Source organism: Pinus tabuliformis, chromosome X, assembly GCF_031772625.1.
Source record: "Pinus tabuliformis cultivar Carrire ecotype Pingquan chromosome X, CPIR1, whole genome shotgun sequence".
NCBI classification, from domain to species: Eukaryota; Viridiplantae; Streptophyta; class Pinopsida; order Pinales; family Pinaceae; genus Pinus; species Pinus tabuliformis.
Genome location: NC_142308.1, coordinates 18,484,721 through 18,505,430, shown reverse-complemented (window position 1 = coordinate 18,505,430; position 20,710 = coordinate 18,484,721). Strand labels below are relative to the sequence as shown.

The window sequence follows — 20,710 nt, the reverse complement described above, 5'->3', positions numbered from 1 at the left end:
TAAAATTAGCTTTCCCAATCTGCAATTCGGTCTCCTTTATCCTAGACTCGTATAGCTTGCACACTAGATGAACCTCTTGTCCTCAACTAGGCCACGTCTCATATGTTCCCTTGTGCAAGCTTCCAAAGTGGATCTCGATCCCCTTGCAAATTCGGCCTTCCAAGATATCAACCTCCACAAGTTTCCTCACCCCATAATTTCCTACTACAAAGTTTTCTTCTCCTTAGCCCTGACTCTCTCACTCTTCACTTGAGAAAATTGATCTCTCAATTATTTGACGTGTCTTCCTCCTCTCAATTATGTTTAAATCCTAACCTCACTTTATATCAATGGTAGAGATTATATCTAATTCACTAAAGTGAATAACTCACTTTTCTTTATAAAACTTTAGTGTTGATTTTAGATAACAATGGTATGTTCTATGTTTAAGAGAAAGTTACTTCAATTTTTCTTATTAGCCCAATATTAATTTCCAGATTAGCAATCACATTAACATGACAATAAATGCAGATAGAACATAAATAAAAATAATAGAAGACAGGCCAAGACGAGAGGACACAAGATGTGTTGCATGCCAGGGAAAACCCCAATGTGGAGAAACCCTTTGATCAATTCTTCTTATTATTCTTCAAAAGTTCAGTAGAGAGAGAGAATACAATATACAAAATTCACTTGCTCAATCAAAGTCAAACTTGTCCAGTCAAACAACAGTCATAGGAAGCCCTAACCAGAAAGTCAACGCTGGTCAATGTTGTGAAAATTTCTAAATAGAAGTCCTGCTGCAGTGAATAATATTATTTCTTCTACTTATTATCTCAGAAATAAGTTATTCACAGTGTTCTTACAACAAATATCGAAATATATTCTATTGCAACCTTCACAATTAAAATATTCCAGAAAGTAAATGTAAGGAAAAGATACTGGCACAAATACAATCACAATGACAATTATTTTTAGACAATTGTCCCCAGAAAAACCCAATGTGGGAAAACCGGTGCATCAGATGAGGGCTTTATTAATCTTCAACAAATTCTCATGTACAAATTACAACCAACAAACTAGGAGTGAGAAATTTTACAGACGCTTCCTGAAAAATTTATGATCCAGGTGAAGTACTCCTCTTCCTCGGAATCATTCTGCGTCTCTCTGCGTCAAACTTCTCACACTGGCTCAACGTCTAGCTGCCCACGCAGGCTCTGCGTCAATTTGCCTTTGCACTGCCTCTTTTTGAGTCACCCTGTTCCTGCTCTGCGTCTTGTTGCCTTGCACTCTCTGAAGATGCTGATGCCCTCTCCTCCTTTCTCACCTGCAACTCTCCCTTTGATTCGATTTTCTCTTGCTGAACTTTGATGAGTGGGACAATTGATCTTACTCGGGTAACTGAGTATCTACCTCTAGTGCGTTCTCCAAGTGCCCATTAAGCCTCCTCTTATAATCCTCTTGTTGATCAATCAATGACCTAGATTAGATTCTAATCAATGGCTCTACGTCAATCTGCCTTTGCGTTGCCTCTTTTTGAGTCACCATGTTCCTGCACTGCGTCTTGCTGCCTTGCACTCTTTGAAGATGCTGATGCCATCTCTTCCTTTCTCACCTACAACTCGCCCTCTGATTCGATTTTCTCTTGCTGAAGTTTGATGAGTGGGACAATCGATCTTACTCGGGTAACTGAGTATCTACCTCTAGTGCGTTCTCCAAGTGCCCATCAAGCCTCCTCTTATAATCCTCTTGTTGATCAATCAATGACCTAGATTAGATTCTAATCAATGGCTAGGATCATATTGACTTGATCTTCGCCTTCTTCTAGAAGTTTCACCCACAATTTAGATTAAGACCCATTAATTATCTTAATTTCCTAAGTTTAGGCTTCGGGTCCCATTGAAAATAATTAATTATTTTAATAAAACTGTCTCCGGGTGGAATTTCCCGAAACGATTTATGGATATTTGAGAATGCATATGTCTAAGCCTCCCTGCAAATTTTGAGGCCTAGAGCACATTCGATGCTACCCCAAATCAACACTCCCTCTTAGCGAGGAATGTGCTCTAGCAATATATGTTGCTGCATACTGCTTAGACTTTGAAGCATCGTCCTCTGCATTGCTGATGTCTGACATGTTGTCCACCAACTACTGCATTGCTGCTGACCCTGCCACTGTCAACACTGCATCCATACTGCAACTCCCTCTAAATTTTTGCATCTTTGTTGCTGCTAGCCTTGCCACTGCCAACTGTCCCTGCATTGCAAACTACTGCTGCTATTGAAACAAATTTTCTACCATACCCATATGCTCTCTGAACTGAGTGAACTTAGCTCTTCTGAGAGCCTTTGTGAGTATATCGACTACCTGCTCTCCTATGGGGACATACTATAGCTGTATTGCCCGACGCTGAACACAGTCTTTGATAAAGTGACATAGGATATCTATGTGTTTCGACCGATCATGAAATACTGGATTCAAAGAGAGTTTGATACATCTCTAATTATCAAGTAAACCTTGGTCACTTCCATCCTTTTTATGAATAAGCTCACAAGCAATTTTCTGAGCCATATAGCTTTGCACGTAGTTGTGCTGGCTGCAATATATTTTGGTTTTGCTGAGTTGAGAGCTACCAATTTTTTCATCCTGCTGCACCAAGATATCATCCCTGATCCAACACTGAAGCAGTACCCCGATGTACTTTTTCGGTCTACTGAACTACCTGCCCAATCTGATCTGTGAACCCATTCAATTTGACGTCCTCCCCTCGGGAGTATTTCAACCCATATTTGACTGTTTCGCGCACGTACCTAAGAATGTGCCTAGCTGTTGCCCAATGCACCCTTTTTGGTTCCACCATGCACTGACTAAGAGTGTCGACAACAAAGCAAATGTATGGCTTAGTGTTGACCAGATTCATGAGCGACCCGTCCAAGGTGGGGTCTACTTCCTTGTCTTCTGATGCATCTATTTTCTTCCGGTTGGTGACCATGGGAGTAGCCATGGGTCGACAATCTTGCACATTCTGAATCTCTTCAGAATTTCTGTAGCATATCTTCCTTGTCCAAGGAAGATATCCCCTTTCTTCTGCCAAACTTCCAACCCTAGAAAATAATGCATCAACCCCATGTCTTTCATGTCGAATTCAGCTTCAAGATTCTTCTTGCAATCCTGGATGAGCCTGGATGACCCAATTAGGAATAGGTCATATATATATAATACCAGAATAAGTGGCTCATTCTCTACCATCAAATAGTATAGATTGGGATCAACATCACTCTTGACAAATCCCAACTGCTGCAAGTAACTATAAATCCGACCATACCATGCTCTAGGTGCCTTCTTGAGCCCATACAGGGCTTTCTTTAACCTGCAAACATGAGTTCTCTTCTCATGAGTTTCGAAGCCTTTGGGCTGTTCTATATACACCTCCTCTTTTATCATCTCGTTGAAGAATGTTGTCTTGACATCCATCTGGTGAATCTCCCATCCCATTTGAGCTGCTAGGGATATAACGGATCTGATAGAGGTGTATCAAGCAACTGGGGTGAATGTCTCTTCATAATCTATTCCTTCTTTTTGAGCATACCCCTTTGCCACGAACTTTGCATTGTACTTCTCTATACTGCCATCTGCAACATACTTGATCTTGTAGATCCATCGTATTCCTACAACTGATCTATCTTCTGGTCTAGGTACTACTTCCGGGCATCATTCGTCATGATGGAGTTGTATTCTTCTACCATGGCATCCACCCATACTTGGTGTTGAACAGCTTCCTGAAAGCTAGAGGGTTCTTCAACCTGAGCTACCAATGCCTGGTATCTGTCAGGTTGTCTACGCTGCCTTTTCTCGGTTCTAGGAGCTCCAACAAACTCCTCTGCGTCCCTCAGTGTCTGTCGTACTTCTCTGCTGGTTCTACCACTGGTGGTGGGAGGCTCAATCAACTCCTCCTCTTGATCCTGTCGTTCCATCTGCTGAGAACTATCTGCATTTCCTCCTTCTGAGGAGATACTAGTACTGGTCACTGTACTTGATCCAGGTGTTTGTCCTCCTTACTGCCCCTGTTGCTCTTGGACTAATGGAACATCTCCTGGCTGATCTTCTGCAGGCATCGCACGAGATTTCCTGAAAGCTCTGTTCTCCATGAACTTTGCATCTTATCTCACTACAATCTTCCTGTTGCTAGGAATGTAGATTCTGTATGCCTTTGAGGTCTCACTGTATCCTACGAGATAACATTTTTCTGCAGTCTAATCCAGTTTACCACGCTTCTCGTCTAGAATGTGACAATAAGCCACGCTTCCGAATATCCTGAGATGACTGATTTCCGACTTCTTCCTTGTGAAGACCCCTTCGGGCGTTTTCTTCCCCAATGCTCTATGAGGAGTTCTATTATGGATATACATTACTGTGTTGCAGGCTTCTGCTCATTGATACCTAGGTAGTTCCTGATCATACAACATAGCTTTGGCTGCCCCAACAATAGTTCTATTTTTCCATTCTACTACTCCATTCTGCTCCGGATTATATGGAGTTGTCCACTCTCTTTTGATGCCCTCCTTTGCGCAAAAATTTGTGAAGTCTTTGTTTGTATATTCTCCACCATTATCTGAACGCAATACCTTTATCTTTTTCCCTGTCATATTTTCAACAAGAGCTTTAAACTCTCGGGAACGATCAAAGATCTCATCGTTGGTGTTTAAGAAATAGATCCAGGTTTTTTTGGAGTGATCATCGATAAAGGTGACAAAGTGTTCGCCACCATTAAGAGCTCTTATGGACATAGGACCGCAAATATATCAGTGTATTAATCCTAATATACATTTTGCTCTATTGTTACTTCTGGAAAAAGCTGCTTTAGTGTACTTCCCTAGTACACATCCTCTACATAAGTCATCATGTTCACTACTAAGGACTGGTACTCCTGTAACAGTCTCTCTGAGCATCCTCAGTGCTCCATGGTGTAAATGCCCCATTCACCTGTGCCATAATTCATTTCACTCCTTCTCACCATTATAGTTGCTGCTTATCATTGCCATTAGTGACTCAAGTTGCAATCTATACAACTTGTTGCTTCGAATCCCAATTTGCATTTTCTTCTTCCAACTTGGATGCTTGACGTATACTTTCTTTCCCATGAAGTATACATCATATCCCTTGTCCTGTAACTGGGACACTGAAATCAAGTTCATTCCTAATACTGGCACATGTAGAACATTGGTTGCTCAGATGCTGGTCCCTGCTTCTGTCTGAAATGCTATGGTGCCTTACCCTACAGGGGTGCATTTCGTTCTGTTTCCCATAGTGATTTGGAAGTCCATTTGTTCTTCTTGATAGCTCGAGAAATATTCTCGTACTCTAGTCATATGAGCTGAAACCCTACTATCAATGTACCAAACATCTACTGACGTTGAATTTGCTAGGCATGCGAATTCTTCATCTAATCTGGTAGATATCTCTAAGACACTTTGAGTATCCATATTGTGCCAATTTTTGACGCTAACCTGTCCCAACAACTGCTCTAGGAAAACTGTGTCCCACTTGAGACAACCCCTCTCGTTGAATCTTTTGTTGCGCTGTTCCTTCTACCATGGACAAATTTCGATTGGAAAGACTTACCTCTCTGTCTACTCACTTAGAGAGTTTTCCCATTAAATCTAATCCTCTTGGATTTGAACTGTGCAAGCCCCTTGGAGATTCAAATTACTGCCCGTGAAGGAATCTTGAATTCCTTTCTTCCTTCAACGCTGTGTCTTCTGACTTTTTCCTTTTGGTTTCCCTTGGCTCTGATACCATGTGAAAATTTCTAAATAGAAGTCCTACTCCAGTGATTAATATTATTTCTTCTACTTATTATCTCTGAAATAAGTTATTCACAATTTTCTTACAGCAAATATCGAAACATATTCTACTGCAGCTTTCACAATTATAATATTGCAGAAAGTAAATGTAAGGAAAAAATACTGGCACAAATAAAATCACAATGACACAGTTATTTTTTGGAAAATCATCCCTGGAAAAATCCAATGCGGGAAAACCGGTGCAACAAATGAGGGTTTTATTATTCTTCAACAAATTCTCATGTACAAATTACAACCGGGAAAATAGGAGTGAGAAATTTTACAGACGCTTCCTGACAAATTTCTGATCTAGGTGAAGTACTCTTCCCCGGAATCCTTCTGCGTCTCTCTGCATCAAACTTCTCACACTGGCTCAGCGTCTAGCTGCCCACGCAGGCTCTACGTCAATCTGCCTTTGCGTTGCCTCTTTTTGAGTCACCATGTTCCTGCACTGCGTCTTGCTGCCTTGCACTCTTTGAAGATGCTGATGCCATCTCTTCCTTTCTCACCTACAACTCTCCCTCTGATTCGATTTTCTCTTGCTGAACTTTGATGAGTGGGACAATTGATCTTACTCGAGGAACTGAGTATCTGTCTCTGGTGTGTTCTCCAAGTGCCCATCAAGCCTCCTCTTATAATCCTCTCGTTGATCAATCAACGACCTAGATTAGATTCTAATCAATGGCTAGGATCATATTGACTTGATCTTCGATTTCTTCTAGAAGTTTCACCCACAATATAGATTAATACCCATTAATTATTTTAACTTCCTAAGTTTAGACTTAGGGTCCCATTAAAAATAGTTAATTATTTTAATAAAACTGTCTCCGGGTGGAATTTCCCAAAACGATTTCTAGGTATTGGAGAATGCATGTGTCTAAGCCTCCCTGCAAATTTTGAGGCCTAAAGCACATCTGATGCTACCCCAAATCAACACTCCCTCTTAGCGAGGAATGTGCTCTAGCAATATACATTGCTTCATACTGCTGAGACTCTGAAGCATCGTCCTCTGCGTTGTTGAGGTCTGACACGCTGTCCACCAACTGATGCGTTTCTGTTGCAACTGTACTGCTGCTGACCCTGCCACTGTCAACACTGCATCTGTATTGCAACTCCCTCTGAATTTCTGCATCTGTGCTGCTGTTGGCACTGCCACTGCCAACTGTCCCTGCACTGCAAACTACTGCTGCTACTAAAACGGATTTTCTACCATACCCATCTTCTCTCTAAACTGAGTGAACTTAGCTCTTCCGAGAGCCTTTGTGAGTATATCGACTAGTTGCTCTCCTGTGGGGACATACTGTAGCTGTACTGCCCCACGCTGAACATAGTCTTTGATAGAGTGATATCAGATATCTATGTGTTTCGATTGATCATGAAATACTGGATTCTAAGAGAGTTTGATACAACTCTGATTATCACAGTAAACCTTGGTCGCTTCCATCATTTTTTCTGAATAAGCTCACAAGCAATTTTTTGAGCCATATAGCTTCGCACATAGCTGTGCTGGCTGCCATATATTCTGCTTTTGTTGAGCTGAGAGCTATTGATTTTTTCTTTCTGCTGCACCAAGATATCATCCTTGATCTAACACTGAAGCAATACCTCGAGGTGCTTTTTCAGTCTACTGAACTACCTGCCCAATCTGCATCTGTGAACCCATTCAATTTGACGTCCTCCCCTCGGGAGTATTGCAACCTATATTCGACTGTTCTGCGCACATACCTAAGAATGTGCTAGCTGCTGCCCAATGCACCCTTTTTGGTTCCACCATGAACTGACTAAGAGTGTTGACAACAAAGCAAATGTCTGGCCTAGTATTGACCAGATACATGAGAGACCCAATGAGTTGCCTGTACAAGGTGGGGTCTACTTCCTTGTCTTCTGATGCATCTATTTTCTTCCAGTTGGTGATCATGGGAGTAGCCATGGGTCGACAATCTTGCATTCTGAATCTCTTCAGAATTTCTGTAGCATATCTTCCTTGTCCAAGGAAGATCTCCCCATTCTTCTGCCAAACTTCCAACCCTAGAAAATAATGCATCAACCCCATGTTCTTCATGTCGAATTCAGCTTCAAGATTCTTCTTGCAATCCTGGATGAGCCTAGATGACCCAGTTAGGAATAGGTCATCTACATATAATACCAGAATAAGTGGCTCATTCTCTACCATCAAATAATAGAGATTGGGATCAACATCACTCTTGACAAATCCCAATTGCTGCAAGTAATTATCAATCTGACCATACCATGCTCTGGGTGCCTTCTTGAGCCCATATAGGGCTTTCTTTAATCTGAGTTCTCTTCTCATGAGTTTCGAACCCTTCAGGCTGTTCTATATACACCTCCTCTTCTATCACCCTTTTCAAGAATGCTGTCTTGACATCCATCTGGTGAATCTCCCATTCCATTTGAGCTGCTAGGGATACAACAAATCTGATAGAGGTGTATCGAGCAACTGGGACGAATGTCTCTTCATAATCTATTCTTTCTTTCTGAGCATACCCCTTTACCACAAACCTTGCCTTGTACTTCTCTATACTGCAATCTGCAACATACTTGATCTTGTAAATCCATCGTGTTCCTACAACTGATCTATCTTCTGGTCTAGGTATTTCTTCCCAAACATCATTCGTCAAGATGGAGTTGTATTCTTCTACCATGGCATCCACCCATACTTGGTGTTGAACAACTTCCTGAAAACTAGAGGGTTCTTCAACCTGAGCTACCAATGTCTGATATCTGTCAGGTTGTCTACGCTGCCTTTTCTTGGTTCTAGTAGCTCCAACAAACTCCTTTGCGACTCTCAGTGTCTGTCGTACTTCTCTGTTGGTTCTACCACTGGTGGTGTGAGGCTCAACCAACTACTCCTGATCCTGTCATTCCATCTGTTGAGACCTATCTGCATTTCCTCCTTCTGAGGAGATACTAGTACTGGTCACTGTACTTACTTGATCCAGGTGTCTGTCCTCCTTAGTGCCCCTGTTGCTCTTGGACTAATGGAACATCTCCTGACTGATCTTCTGCAGGCATCGCACGAGATTTCCTGAAAGCTTTGTCCTCCATGAACTTTGCATCAATTTTCACTACAATCTTCCTGCTGCTAGGAATGTAGATTCTGTATGCCTTTGAGGTCTCGCTGTATCCTACGAGATACCCTTTTTCTGCACTCTGATCCAGTTTACTGCGCTTCTCGTCTGGAATGTGACAATAAGCCACACTTTCGAATATCTTGAGATGATTGACTCTCGACTTCTTCCCTGTGAAGACCCCTTCAGACGTTTTCTTCCCCAATGCTCTATGAGGAGTTCTATTCTTGATATACACTACTGTGTTGCAAGCTTCTGTCGATAGATACCTAGGTAGATCTTGATCATACAACATAGCTTTGGTTGCCCCAACAATGGTTTTATTTTTCCGTTCTGCTACTCCATTCTGCTCCGGATTATATGGAGCTGTCCACTTTCTTTTGATGCTCTCCTTTGCGCAGAAATTTGTGAAGTCTTTGTCTGTATATTCTCCACCATTATCTGAATGCAATAGCTTTATCTTTTTCCCTGTCATATTTTCAGTAAGAGCTTTAAACTCTCGGAAACGATCAAAGACCTCATCCTTGGTCTATAAGAAATAGATCCAGGTTTTTCTAGAGTGATCATCGATAAAGGTGACGAAGTATTCGCCACTGGCCCACCACTAAGAGCTCTTGTAGACATAGGACCACAAATATCTGAGTGTATTAATCCTGATTCCTAATACACATTCTGCTCTATTGCTACTTCTGGAAAAAGCTGCTTTAGTGTACTTCCCTAGTACACATCCTCTCTAGTTTAGGCTAAATCAACTTGGTATCCCTCATATAAGTAAAGGGAATTCAATTTAGTCTTGGATCATTGTCACACTCACACATGGAGAGTAGTACGCACTAGCTTGTCTCTTTTCTCTTGGTCGTTATGGAGCATTAAATGAGCAAACTGTCTTGGGGAGGATATTGTGATTGGATGGTTCTTTCTCTTGGATGATGAATGGTGATTCTATGGTAATTTTTTGCAAATTTATTGTAATTATTTTCATCCGTCTCGTACTTGTTGTAGAATTAGGGTTTTAATGAAATTTTCACCATAGTGTTGTTGAATATTTTATAGCTCTAACATCTCCTTGACAAGATGATCATCAAGTTTCTATTGAGGAACATAAGTGTAGATTCCTCCCATTTTGTCAATAAGATTGAAAGATGCTCGAGTTTCAGGAATTGAGAAACCTAAGTGTAGCTTTCTCTCTCTCCTTAATTTGGTTCTATTAGTTTTCTTCCATAGATTTAGTTTTAGACTCCATTAGCCCTTGATTGAGAAAGGCACTAGTCCACTCTTGTGTCAATCCCATAAAATAACACAAATCAAACCCCAATTTTTTTCCTAGGGTAAATTAGGGTTAGGTTATAGTAAAACCTGCATTTTTTCAGCAATATTTGCCATGTACCTTATAGTCCTAGGGTTAGATTTTGCATGTACTAAGTCGGAAAAAGTATAAATATTGTTTTTCATGTATTTTTCAGCCATTAATTAGGGTTGGCATCCAGGGCTTTGCTTGTTGTTTTATGTGTTCTCAATCATTGAAAAATGTTGTAATCTATTTCGTAGTCCACTCATTAATTTGCACTTGTCTATTTAAATTTTCTGCTATTTTGTTGTTGCTGTTATATATATCTGCATTTTGTAATTGTGCTATTTAAAACTGTAGTTTATAACAACAGTTTATAATTTATGAATAACATGTGTTTGGGAACCTATTTGAGTCTCTCTAAGACTTACTAAGCTCATTAGATTTAGCCATAGGACCCTTTGAACTCATTGTCTTCAAATTACATCCTCTCTCTCTCTCTAGAAACCCTAATTATTGAACATTTATCCTTGGGTGACTTTTATAGTAGAACCTTTAGGGGGTATTTAGCTTGGGAGCACTTGGGTTATCTAATCCCTAAGATCAATGGGGGAAGCTTCCCTTGTGGGTATTATTGCCGACCATGGAACAATAGGGGAATATTTACTAAGGTGATGGTGGTGACTTGTCCCATTGCTGCTCTTAATATAGATTGCTTAGTGAGGCTTTGCACCAAAGTGCGAGATTTTACAGTGATACTAACCTTGATCGTCAATCCATGTTCACCATACAATTGCCCTCTACGATCTAATTAGGCAACCTCCCATTCTAGTTACCCCCTCCTCATCTTGTCACTTGTTATACTATATTGATATCCAACATGGAATTTGGGAGATGAATACCAAGAGAGCAACATGTCAGGAGGGGTTTCAAGTTGAGTTCTTCAAACAAGGTATACATTCTCTACTTGATTACATCATTGGTTTATTTTGCCATGTTGTTTTCTTAGGATTTCTATAGACGTGGTCCCACCATAATATTCCCCTGATTCACAAGTGGGGGCCTAATGTTGATATATTATTGTGTGATCATGGTTGGCCATGTTACTATAAAATCTGACACCCTAGTGCAAAGCCTCACTAAGCCACCTAGATTGAGAGCAACAATATGAGAGTTACCACTGTCACCTCAACAACCACTCCCCTTGTTTCTATGGTTGGATACAATCCCCACAAGAGAGGTTTCCCTAGTAGATCTTAGGGATCAAACATGTTGGACACCTAATCCGCTAAGGGTTATGGTGTGGAAGTTGAACAGTTAAAGGGAGTCCAAGAGACCATGGAAGATGAATTCAAGAGTCATAACAATGTATTATAAATGTACATCCTTGTGAATAATAATGCATCTCACGCTTATCTTTATCTGCTGTCTATTCATGTGTGTGTTTAACATGACATTAGAGACCTATACCTGCCCTGTTTAATCGTTTGAGCCATTGGTTTTTGTGGTCTTGCTGAAGCACTAGTTTTGTGGTCTTTGTCACCTTGTTGTGCCTGCAAGCGATCAAAGATTCCTTCAGAAAGGACAACACAATTTAAATAGAGCCTTGACACCCAGAACTTGTGAGCACTACCCATCCACACCAGATTAAAAACTGTCAGGTCTGCAACTTATTTATTTCGTATGACTTTTGTATTTGTCATTATGGACGCTAAGTTAATTCGACAACTTGAATTGTCTTAATTATGGTCAAAGCCTAAATTTTCTTAATTATATATGCCCAAACTGTCAACAATTTTTCTTCCTGAACATTTTTGCAACATTCGCTGTCTCAACTGTGCATAACAACGTATCCATCACTGTCACTCTTCTATCACCTAACCCTAACTCTCCACTGCTAGTGACCGAAACTCTGACGCTCTCTGTCATTTTCATGCTCTCGCTCAGACCTGTTCCAGCAAACCAACGAAAGTTGTACACTCTTTATCCTTTCTTCATCCAAAGGTTATCTTTGTGTTTGAACAGTGGGAAGATTCATTGTTGCAGTGTGATGATGCAAGCATCTCCATGTTTGCATTGTTTGTGGTGTCTTTGTGTGTGGTTTAAAACTCCTGGTCGGTGCATTGGTTAAATATTTGTGATAGACATTGGTTTATACAAGGGTTGCTATATATTTGAGCTAAGAATTGAAGGAGAATTGTCCACATTTGTGGATCTCGGCGTTATCTGCAAGCTGGAAGCACTAAGTGTATAGTTGTATGCAATTGTATGTCTTTATTACTCTTCATGTCTTCAGGCCTTTGCATTGAGGAAAATGCCTTTGAAATTCGTTTTGTCATTTCTGGGCGCTCTCTGCATCTGTTTGCCCTTGGCGCATTGTCAAATCATAAGAATCAACACTTGTGTGAAGTGAACCTGTTCATTGACATCTTTTGGAGAATAAGATTTGTATCCTTCTGTTTGCAAGTGATCAATTATGGTAGTCACTAGGCAACCATTGTATCAGAGAGCATTCAATATCTAAGATCTATGCTCTCTGCATTGAAACAACATGAGTTCTGTACAATGAAGGTTGGCCGTTGCATTTAATATGCAGTGATTTCATCCCTCCATCCATAACAACTTAACCTGTGTTGAACCACCGTTCGACATTTCGAAGGCCATCCTCTATGTTGTATGCGTGAGTTATATGATCCGTGTGATGGTTTACACCATCCACATAGATCTACATATTTCTATTACTGCTATAAGAACACAACAGGGCTTCCAAACTGCAAATTTGATGGGATTTGAGTAGTTTGGAGTATGAAAGGACGCCTCCTTATCATATCCAAGACCTGTTCTGTGCTTGTTGTTGACAAGTTCTTCCCAAGGTCTGATGATTGGCTTGGGAAGTGCACGCTGAATTTCCACACCTACATGCAAATCTTCTCTTGAAGTAGGCCTTGAATCAACCTCAACTTCATATTCTTGTTGTTGATGAGAGGCTGTCTCAATCTTGAACAGAAGATTGTTCTGAAACGAAAACAATTCAGAATGACAACTCTTTTGTTGAAGCTCATCTCACTGTAGTTGTGACTCAAGCTGCAAAAAATCAATCTTTTCCTGTGCATTTTGCAGACAAATTTTAATGTCGCAAAGAGTGTATTTGTTAACTTGGATTGTGTTGTCAGCAACAGTGTATCATAGCATTCAGTAACTCTAATACTTTACTAATTTGAGCCATTTTTCAAACAGATGAAGTGTGTTGAATTGTGTTGATGAGGTTCAAGTTGTTGATACAATGTCAAAATAACAACTTACTCCCTTCTTCAATTAACTGTAAGAATTGGAAACATGGACCAATGGTGGCCAAAGTTTGTTGCATTCACTTCACATAAACCATTGGGCAGGTGTTCTAGAAATTGTTAGTTTTTGTGGCATCGGGCAGGTGTTTTAGTCTTGACTTGTGTCGAAGAGGCTAAGGACACGACATTTTTAAAACCCAGAAAACGTTTCGCCAGATAAGCTTCTGAAACGCCTTAATTAAATTAATTAACCATCATTTAAGTTTTTCCTATGTCTAACTTAGGAAAACTAGTTAATTAATAGCAATTAATTAAGGAAAGGTGAGAATGCTCTAGAAACTCACACAAATTGAGTTTTAGATGATCAAAGCCCAGTTTGAGCCAGTTTCAGAGTTGAGACCATTGTTGGGTGAGACAGGAATTGTCTCACTGATTTTTGGCCAAATTGTTTTGCTGAGGATTGCTAGTTTGGCACCTAGATTTTTGTACTCAGATTTCACTACTGCATATAATAATAAAGCCCTCGTCAGCAGCACCGGTTTTCCCACATTGGCTTTTTTGGGGACTTTTGTCCAAAAAATAACGGTGTCATTTTTATTGTGTGTGTGCTCTATTTTTCTTAGTTCTAGATCTATTTCCGCAGTGCATTTTATTTTGGTGAAAATTGCATTATTGATTTTACTTGTTGTTTGTCGTAATAGCAAATAAATTGCACATAATAATATTCAGTTAGAAGAATAATTTCCATTTGCTGCAAGAGAGTGAAAATTTCACAGAAGGGGATGTTATAGCGCCGTGGCATGACATCATCAATGAAAACAATGTAACATCCTCTTTAGAGGGGTCTCTTGTCATCGTCATCATCATCAAACATCCTATAAAACATGGCAATATCCATCAAGTAGGTGTAATGCTAGCCTGGGGGCATCCTATCATAGTTGGTGTACATCTGCTCTCAAGGCAACATCTTGGCTCTAGAGCGTAGCATCCAAGGTCCTAGAAGTAGGTGAGCATGTCATCAATTATGGCAAGGGATTCAAAGGTCAATGTTCCTCAATAAGGATCCAATGTCTTCTGTTAAAGTTCCCTGTGCAATTATCAAGTGGGGCTGGATGTCCTCTTTGGAGTGTTGGAGAAGCATCAATACAATCCCTGAAGGGATGGTAGTTTTGCATGGGAGTAAACATCTAACACATACTCATAGAATTAATTGAGGTCAACATCATTTGTGTAAGAACCATAAGGGTATCAAAGTGGGCCATATCTAGTGTTAAAGGCATCAAAGTACTTTAGACAAACATAATCTTCAAATGTTTTCCTAGCTTATGATTTGTAAACAAGTTACCATGCTTAGGTATGGGAAGGTTATTACAAGGCCCTATTAGGTGCTTCAAATCCCTAAGGGGAGGAACAATTCCTACTTCCTAGGCCGACCCTTTTAGAAGATAGGTGTGAAAGGTGTTATGGTGTGGGGTTTACTTCATGGGTGGAGTCATAGTCTTATGCTAGGTTATATCAACCCATTTGTCCATGAGCGCCTTTGAAGAGGGAGTGCCTAGCAATGCTTGAGTTACCCTCCTCGCCTTTGTTTTCCAAGCCCCCATATTTTCCTTTTTCTCTTTTCTAGATAGCTTGTTTAACAATCTTAATTTATTATCATGTAATAATGAGACAACCCCCTTTTGTGATGGGCAATTTATTGCTTCATTGGGGTTGGGATGTTCATAGAGAGTTCCTTTTACTTTGCTAGGCTTGATATGCATGGATACTCTCGAGGACGAGTGCCAATATAAGAGGGCATAGAGCTAAGGATGTATTTTGGCTTTTTCTTGCTTTACTTCTCTTGCTATTCTTTTGCATTTTAACATTTGTCTCATGCTCTTTCTTTTCTTACAATTGCATTAGCCTCAAGTATATATGAAGCCTTCTTCTCATAGGACAAGATCAACTTCGAACTGATGCGAGTGACTGACAACGACCAGTCAAAAGATGGGACAACGGTGGAAGGGAATGATTAAAAAAGTCAAGTATGGAAATCATGGAACACTACCATCATCAGAGTCTCCTATTTGTGCCCCTCCTAGACAGTGAAAGAAAGGTCCTAAGGAAGGTCACACCGGACAAGGGGCAAGTGATAACCACCAAGGTGAAGCATGGGAACAAGTGTGCAACAGTACAACCAATAGCGTTCTATCATCCAATTCAACCTGTGATGCATACTAGAATGCCCTTAAACATTAAATGAAAGCACTTGGATATAGAAAATGGTTAATGTACTTCACAATAGATGACCCACCTTCATCGGATGAGAAAGCTAGATGAAAGAATGTATTGACTGGAGAGTGGATGAGAGGCATCTGAGGCTGGCTATCCATGGTTCATGATGGGGCTGCTGGCTAACAAACTGCATCATAGGAGAATTTTTTTCTCCTGGGGTTACCCAAACATATGGGTGGGTAATAGGCCACACATTTTCAAATCTCTCTGCTACTGCCCTTCACCTATAGTTATTAGAGAGATTGAGAGGAGATGTCTTCGGTCTAGAAGAGAGGCAGGTTTTTGATTTGAGCACCAGACCATTGATCATCTCCTCCCTATCTGATCCATTGTTGGGGAGGCAAGACATCACCAGCGTTTTAATGTATCGGAGAATCCTAGCTTGTGATAAATTTGAAGAATAATCCCTTACCAGCTTACAATAAGCTGTTGATATGTACTTGTATCTTTGTTTGTTGTATATATGGAGTGTGCTTTGCTATCCAAACTTTGTGTAATTGCAGATATGATTTTCAGCTTCTGTTCTGTTGGTGGTTGAGTAGTTTCTGTTGCTGGTTATGTATGCTGATTTAACAAACACTGAGCAGAATTTGTTTGGTGGTTTGACAAGTAAATAGGAGCTAAGGGGGCAGATTTGTGGCTGTAACAAATCTGCTGTTTATAAATTATTTCAAATATGTTATATGTTGCAGATTGTGCCCTTAAGGCTGGAAATCTAGTTTCTTGAATGTACATTGTTTGGGTTTTCATTTTCTTGGGCTGCCTTATGTGTTCAGTTGAACAGAAGTAAAATATATGTTCCTGTGATTTATATTTCAGATTCAGCCACAATGTTGAAATTTCACAGCAAATAGATCTGGTAAACCTCAAGTAATTGAGGTGAAATTTATTAATTTGTTTCAAGCACGGATTTTTGAAATTTCCATACCGCAGGGGAAAACATTTCGTCAGGGAGACTTGAAGCCTGGTGTGGGATTTAGCAGTGTTCTGCTTTCACTGACTTGTCAAGCCCCCTTTGACACTAATACAAAAGTAAAGAATTTGGATGTATGAATCTTCTTCACACAATATAACTCTAATAAATTGGAATAAATTGCACTTTTACGTGTTCATTGAAGATCTTCAAAAAAAGGTGAGAAAGTTGTGTGCAACTCACATGTTAGCTGTATACATTTTTAATGGCTGACAAAATTACTTAGGAGCAGTGTTGCAGGAACTGAACCCCCCCCAAGGATCTGGAGGCAGAACCGCGTCCCATACGGATCCGCCACCGATCCTTCAGTGGAACCGCGTATCCAAAAATCGGATCTGCAGTTCCGTTTTTTTTGGTGATTCCTGGAAATTTGGATCTGTGGGGGCCTGATCCGCGGATCTGGAAAGGATTGGGTGCAGATCTGTGGAGGTTTGGGCGTGTATCCACTGCGGATCGTGAGCGGATCTGAGAGAAGGTGGACAGTTCACACGGTTTCGGAGGGCTTTTTTTGTCTTTTTTTTTGGAAATTTCAAACTGTTATGTGAGGAACTACACTTTCCAAATACTCCCAAGGTGCCCCTTGATGCTCCCCTAGACACTTCCTAGATGCTCCCTAATGGTAATGTTAAAAATTTAAGTAAAATGATGGAAATGAAAGACAAAGGATTCCATCCTTTTACCTACATTTTTAACATTACCATGAAATGACTCAGGATGTTTGAGAGTGGTTCCAACCTCATTAGACTTCATATGGAGAAAATAGAATTTCATATCCCATTCAAAATTCAGCAGACTTAACAGTTTTCAGGATCAATGGGATTGTGGCGTTTCATTGGATTATATCATGTATGAGGGCATGTGATTGCCATTTAATCAAGAGCACCAAGCCCTATATGTACCCCAGTGTTGGTGTTGTTAATTGTTGAACTCCTTTGTCATGGCCTTAGCAATTATGTACCCTTCACTCAAGTCAAAATCATTGATTAGGCATGTTAAGCTTTCTTTACCATATTATTAGGCTTGGATTAAGCTGTTTGATCAAAATTAAGCGACGTTGACTAATATCGCTATAGAATTGAAGTAGAGGTAAAGGCTAGACAAGAGGAGGAATCTAGATTCTAGATGGTTGATGCTGGAATAATTAATCATTGATGTACAATGGATGCCATATCTATCTTGATTTATGTAACAATATGCATGTTTTTATGTCTTCTACAACTAATTTGGTATTTTGGATGTTTTTATTAAATATAAATGCAATATATATATATATAATATATATATATATATATATATATATAGTAGATGCTTCTGATACGCTTCGCTTCCTAGATTTTTGGGAAATTACGCTTCTGCGTCCCCGCTTCCAAAAAACGTCCCCGCTTCATGCAACGTTGCTTAGGAGGAATACTTAAGAAAAGGTTCTCATAGATACCTTTTGTTTTTCATTTTTGTTCATATTTTCTGCAAGTAGGAATTTATTTGCACTTTTTAAAGTCCTCTCTTACTTCTAAGATGAAATCAGTGTATTTATATATAACTTGTAGAGCATCCCTTTCTTTCTCATGAACTTGATCTCCCTTAAAATTGGTTTTCATTCTTGTTCAAAGTGAACTTTAATGATGTTTTTATCAGTTAAAAAATAAAATTTCTGGAGAGCCAGCCTTACATCTTGAACTTCTGTTAGATGTTTATTTTAAAGTAGAGTGCCATAAGAACTAAATCTTGTGGTCTGTTGCAGACTACAAAACGAACTGGTTGGGTTTACCGTGGTATAAGGGATCCTGAATCTATTGCTGATCACATGTATCGGATGGCTGCCATGGCTCTAATTGCTGTGGATATTCCTGGTATCGACAGAGACAAGTATGAGGACACAAATATTGAGCTTCTTTATCCTTATTTTAGGACACATGATATGTTTGTTCATCCTGCAAGTTATTGCTAGATTTCCTTTTTCATTGTTTGATAGAGATCTCTTTTTCACATGTCTATATGAAGTTGGTTTCAGACAATAATGTTTATAGCAAAGGTTATTATCAGTGACCTGACCATTTCTTTACTTCTGATGCCCATGTGGAAATAGTTTTTCCTTTATTTTATCCTTAATATGATAAAATTTTGGTTCTTTAGTTTATTATTATCTTTTATGGGTGTGTGGATATTTTGCGTGGATTGTTTTGTTGCAAAAGGCAGGTTGTAATCTCAAAGACTCTAAGTTATCAAACATTATACCTGCTTCACCAAAATGCTAATTATTATGGGGGGCATTTCACTGTAGCTGCCTAGAGGGATCTAAGATTGTTACTGCCTCCAAAAACTTCCATTAATTATGCTGAAGACAACAAATTCCAAAGGAATGCAGAGATAGTGGCACAATACGAATATTAAAGGTCACCACGACGAAGCACTAAATCAGGTTCGTACTAAACCTATGATACGGTACTAGTGTGCTATTATCTGTTGTTGCCTTACTTGTGTTAGTTTTTGGTAGCTTGGAGGTACTTTTGCATTGGCGGTGCCTAGCATGTAGAAGTGACCGAGCACATTTCACTCCCTAGACACTTTACTTTATAAAGTGATTTTATAAAGTTGAAAAGTGTATCTTTTTAATTAATGACTAAAAAGTGACTTTTTATAAAGTGAGTGTGACTTTATAAAGTTGGGTCACTTAAGTGATTTAAGTGGGCCCAATGTGAGATTAAGTCATGATCATTGATCTTGAGATGGCTAGATTAAATCTCAGCCATTGAGATCTAGGGTTAGGGGTTTTAGTCATTGATGAGAAATAAAAGGAGAGAGGGAGAGTGAAGAGGCACACTATTCTTCATGAGATTTGGAGAAGAGGAGTAGAGAGCCAAGGGAGAAGTACAGCAGGTGGAAGGAGACACACTTGTGTGCATAGGAGAGCCTCCAAGAGGGCCACAAACCTTATCAAGGAGCAAGCGTTGGTCACATAGAAGAAAGTGCAGAAGTCTATGGTCTGGTCAAAAGACAGCGAAGGTTACAGCAATAGGCCGAGATTCTAGAAACAAGGCCGCTGCAAGGAAAGGTTGTAACAGGCCTAGCCGAGGACAGAACCAAGGTATCAAGGGCTTATCTTAAAAGGCCAGAGGGCTGAGGCCTGAAGAGGGCTAGTAAGAGAGGTTGAGGGTGCTGCACAGTTTGGGCAGAGGCTAGGAAGAGTGCTGAGGGTCTAGGAGGCTGGAAAAAAGTAACAGGAAGGCCTAACCAAGGTCTAGTGTGGCTGGCTAAAGAGAAAAGAACGTCTGAAGCAGTGGATAGAGGTCTATCAACTAGATAATAGCTGTTAACAGAGGACTGTTAGGGTGCTACAACAAGCATATAAAAGACTTCAAGAAGCTTGTTGCAAAGGAAAACAACAACAGAGGTCAGTGGGCTAAAGGAACAAACCCAGAGGCGCAATTTTCTGAGTGAGCTGGGCACGGTTTTCTAGGAGCTGTCACGCACAAACTCCAAGGAGTAGCTACAACACATTTCCCAAGGAATTCTGAGCATGAAATCTCGGAGATAAGTTGATTGTGCGTTGCATTTAATGTTGTAACGAATTCTCTGATCTGAAATAAAAAATATCTCTCACTGGTTTTCCCTTTGGGGTTTTCCCAGGGTCATCGGACCAAAAATATCTTGTGCCAAAATTGTGTGAATGCTTGTGCTATTCTCAGCAAAACAGAAACAGTAGAGTAGCTTATGTGTTTCCAATTTTGAAAAATATTCATGTTTATGACAACAACATAAAACATGTTGGGTTGGGCATTAAACTTGATGTGCTTTCATGAATTTGAAACCGGGGTGGGTCTACACACCAAATTTCTACATGGTATCAAAGCCATGTGGGCAGAACGACTGAGAATAGTGACCAAATCGCAAGCATAACAACAAACTAAGTAGGGTTTTTTCTTTGAGAGGGAGTTGGTGTTTACCCTTGGACAGATTTGAAACCTTGTGTTGG

The 20,710-nt window shown here is 40.0% G+C and overlaps 1 protein-coding gene across 2 annotated transcripts in view; it reads left to right on the top strand.

Annotated features, from left to right (window-relative positions):
• LOC149138109 (uncharacterized) overlaps positions 1–20,710 on the top strand; it is a 268,030-nt gene that overhangs the window by 14,586 nt on the left and 232,734 nt on the right. For both annotated transcript variants that reach the window (XM_089448335.1, XM_089448334.1), the window contains exon 2: positions 18,479–18,603. In XM_089448335.1, coding sequence (XP_089304461.1) covers positions 18,479–18,603 — 125 coding nt within the window. The remainder of the gene's footprint in view (positions 1–18,478; positions 18,604–20,710) is intronic.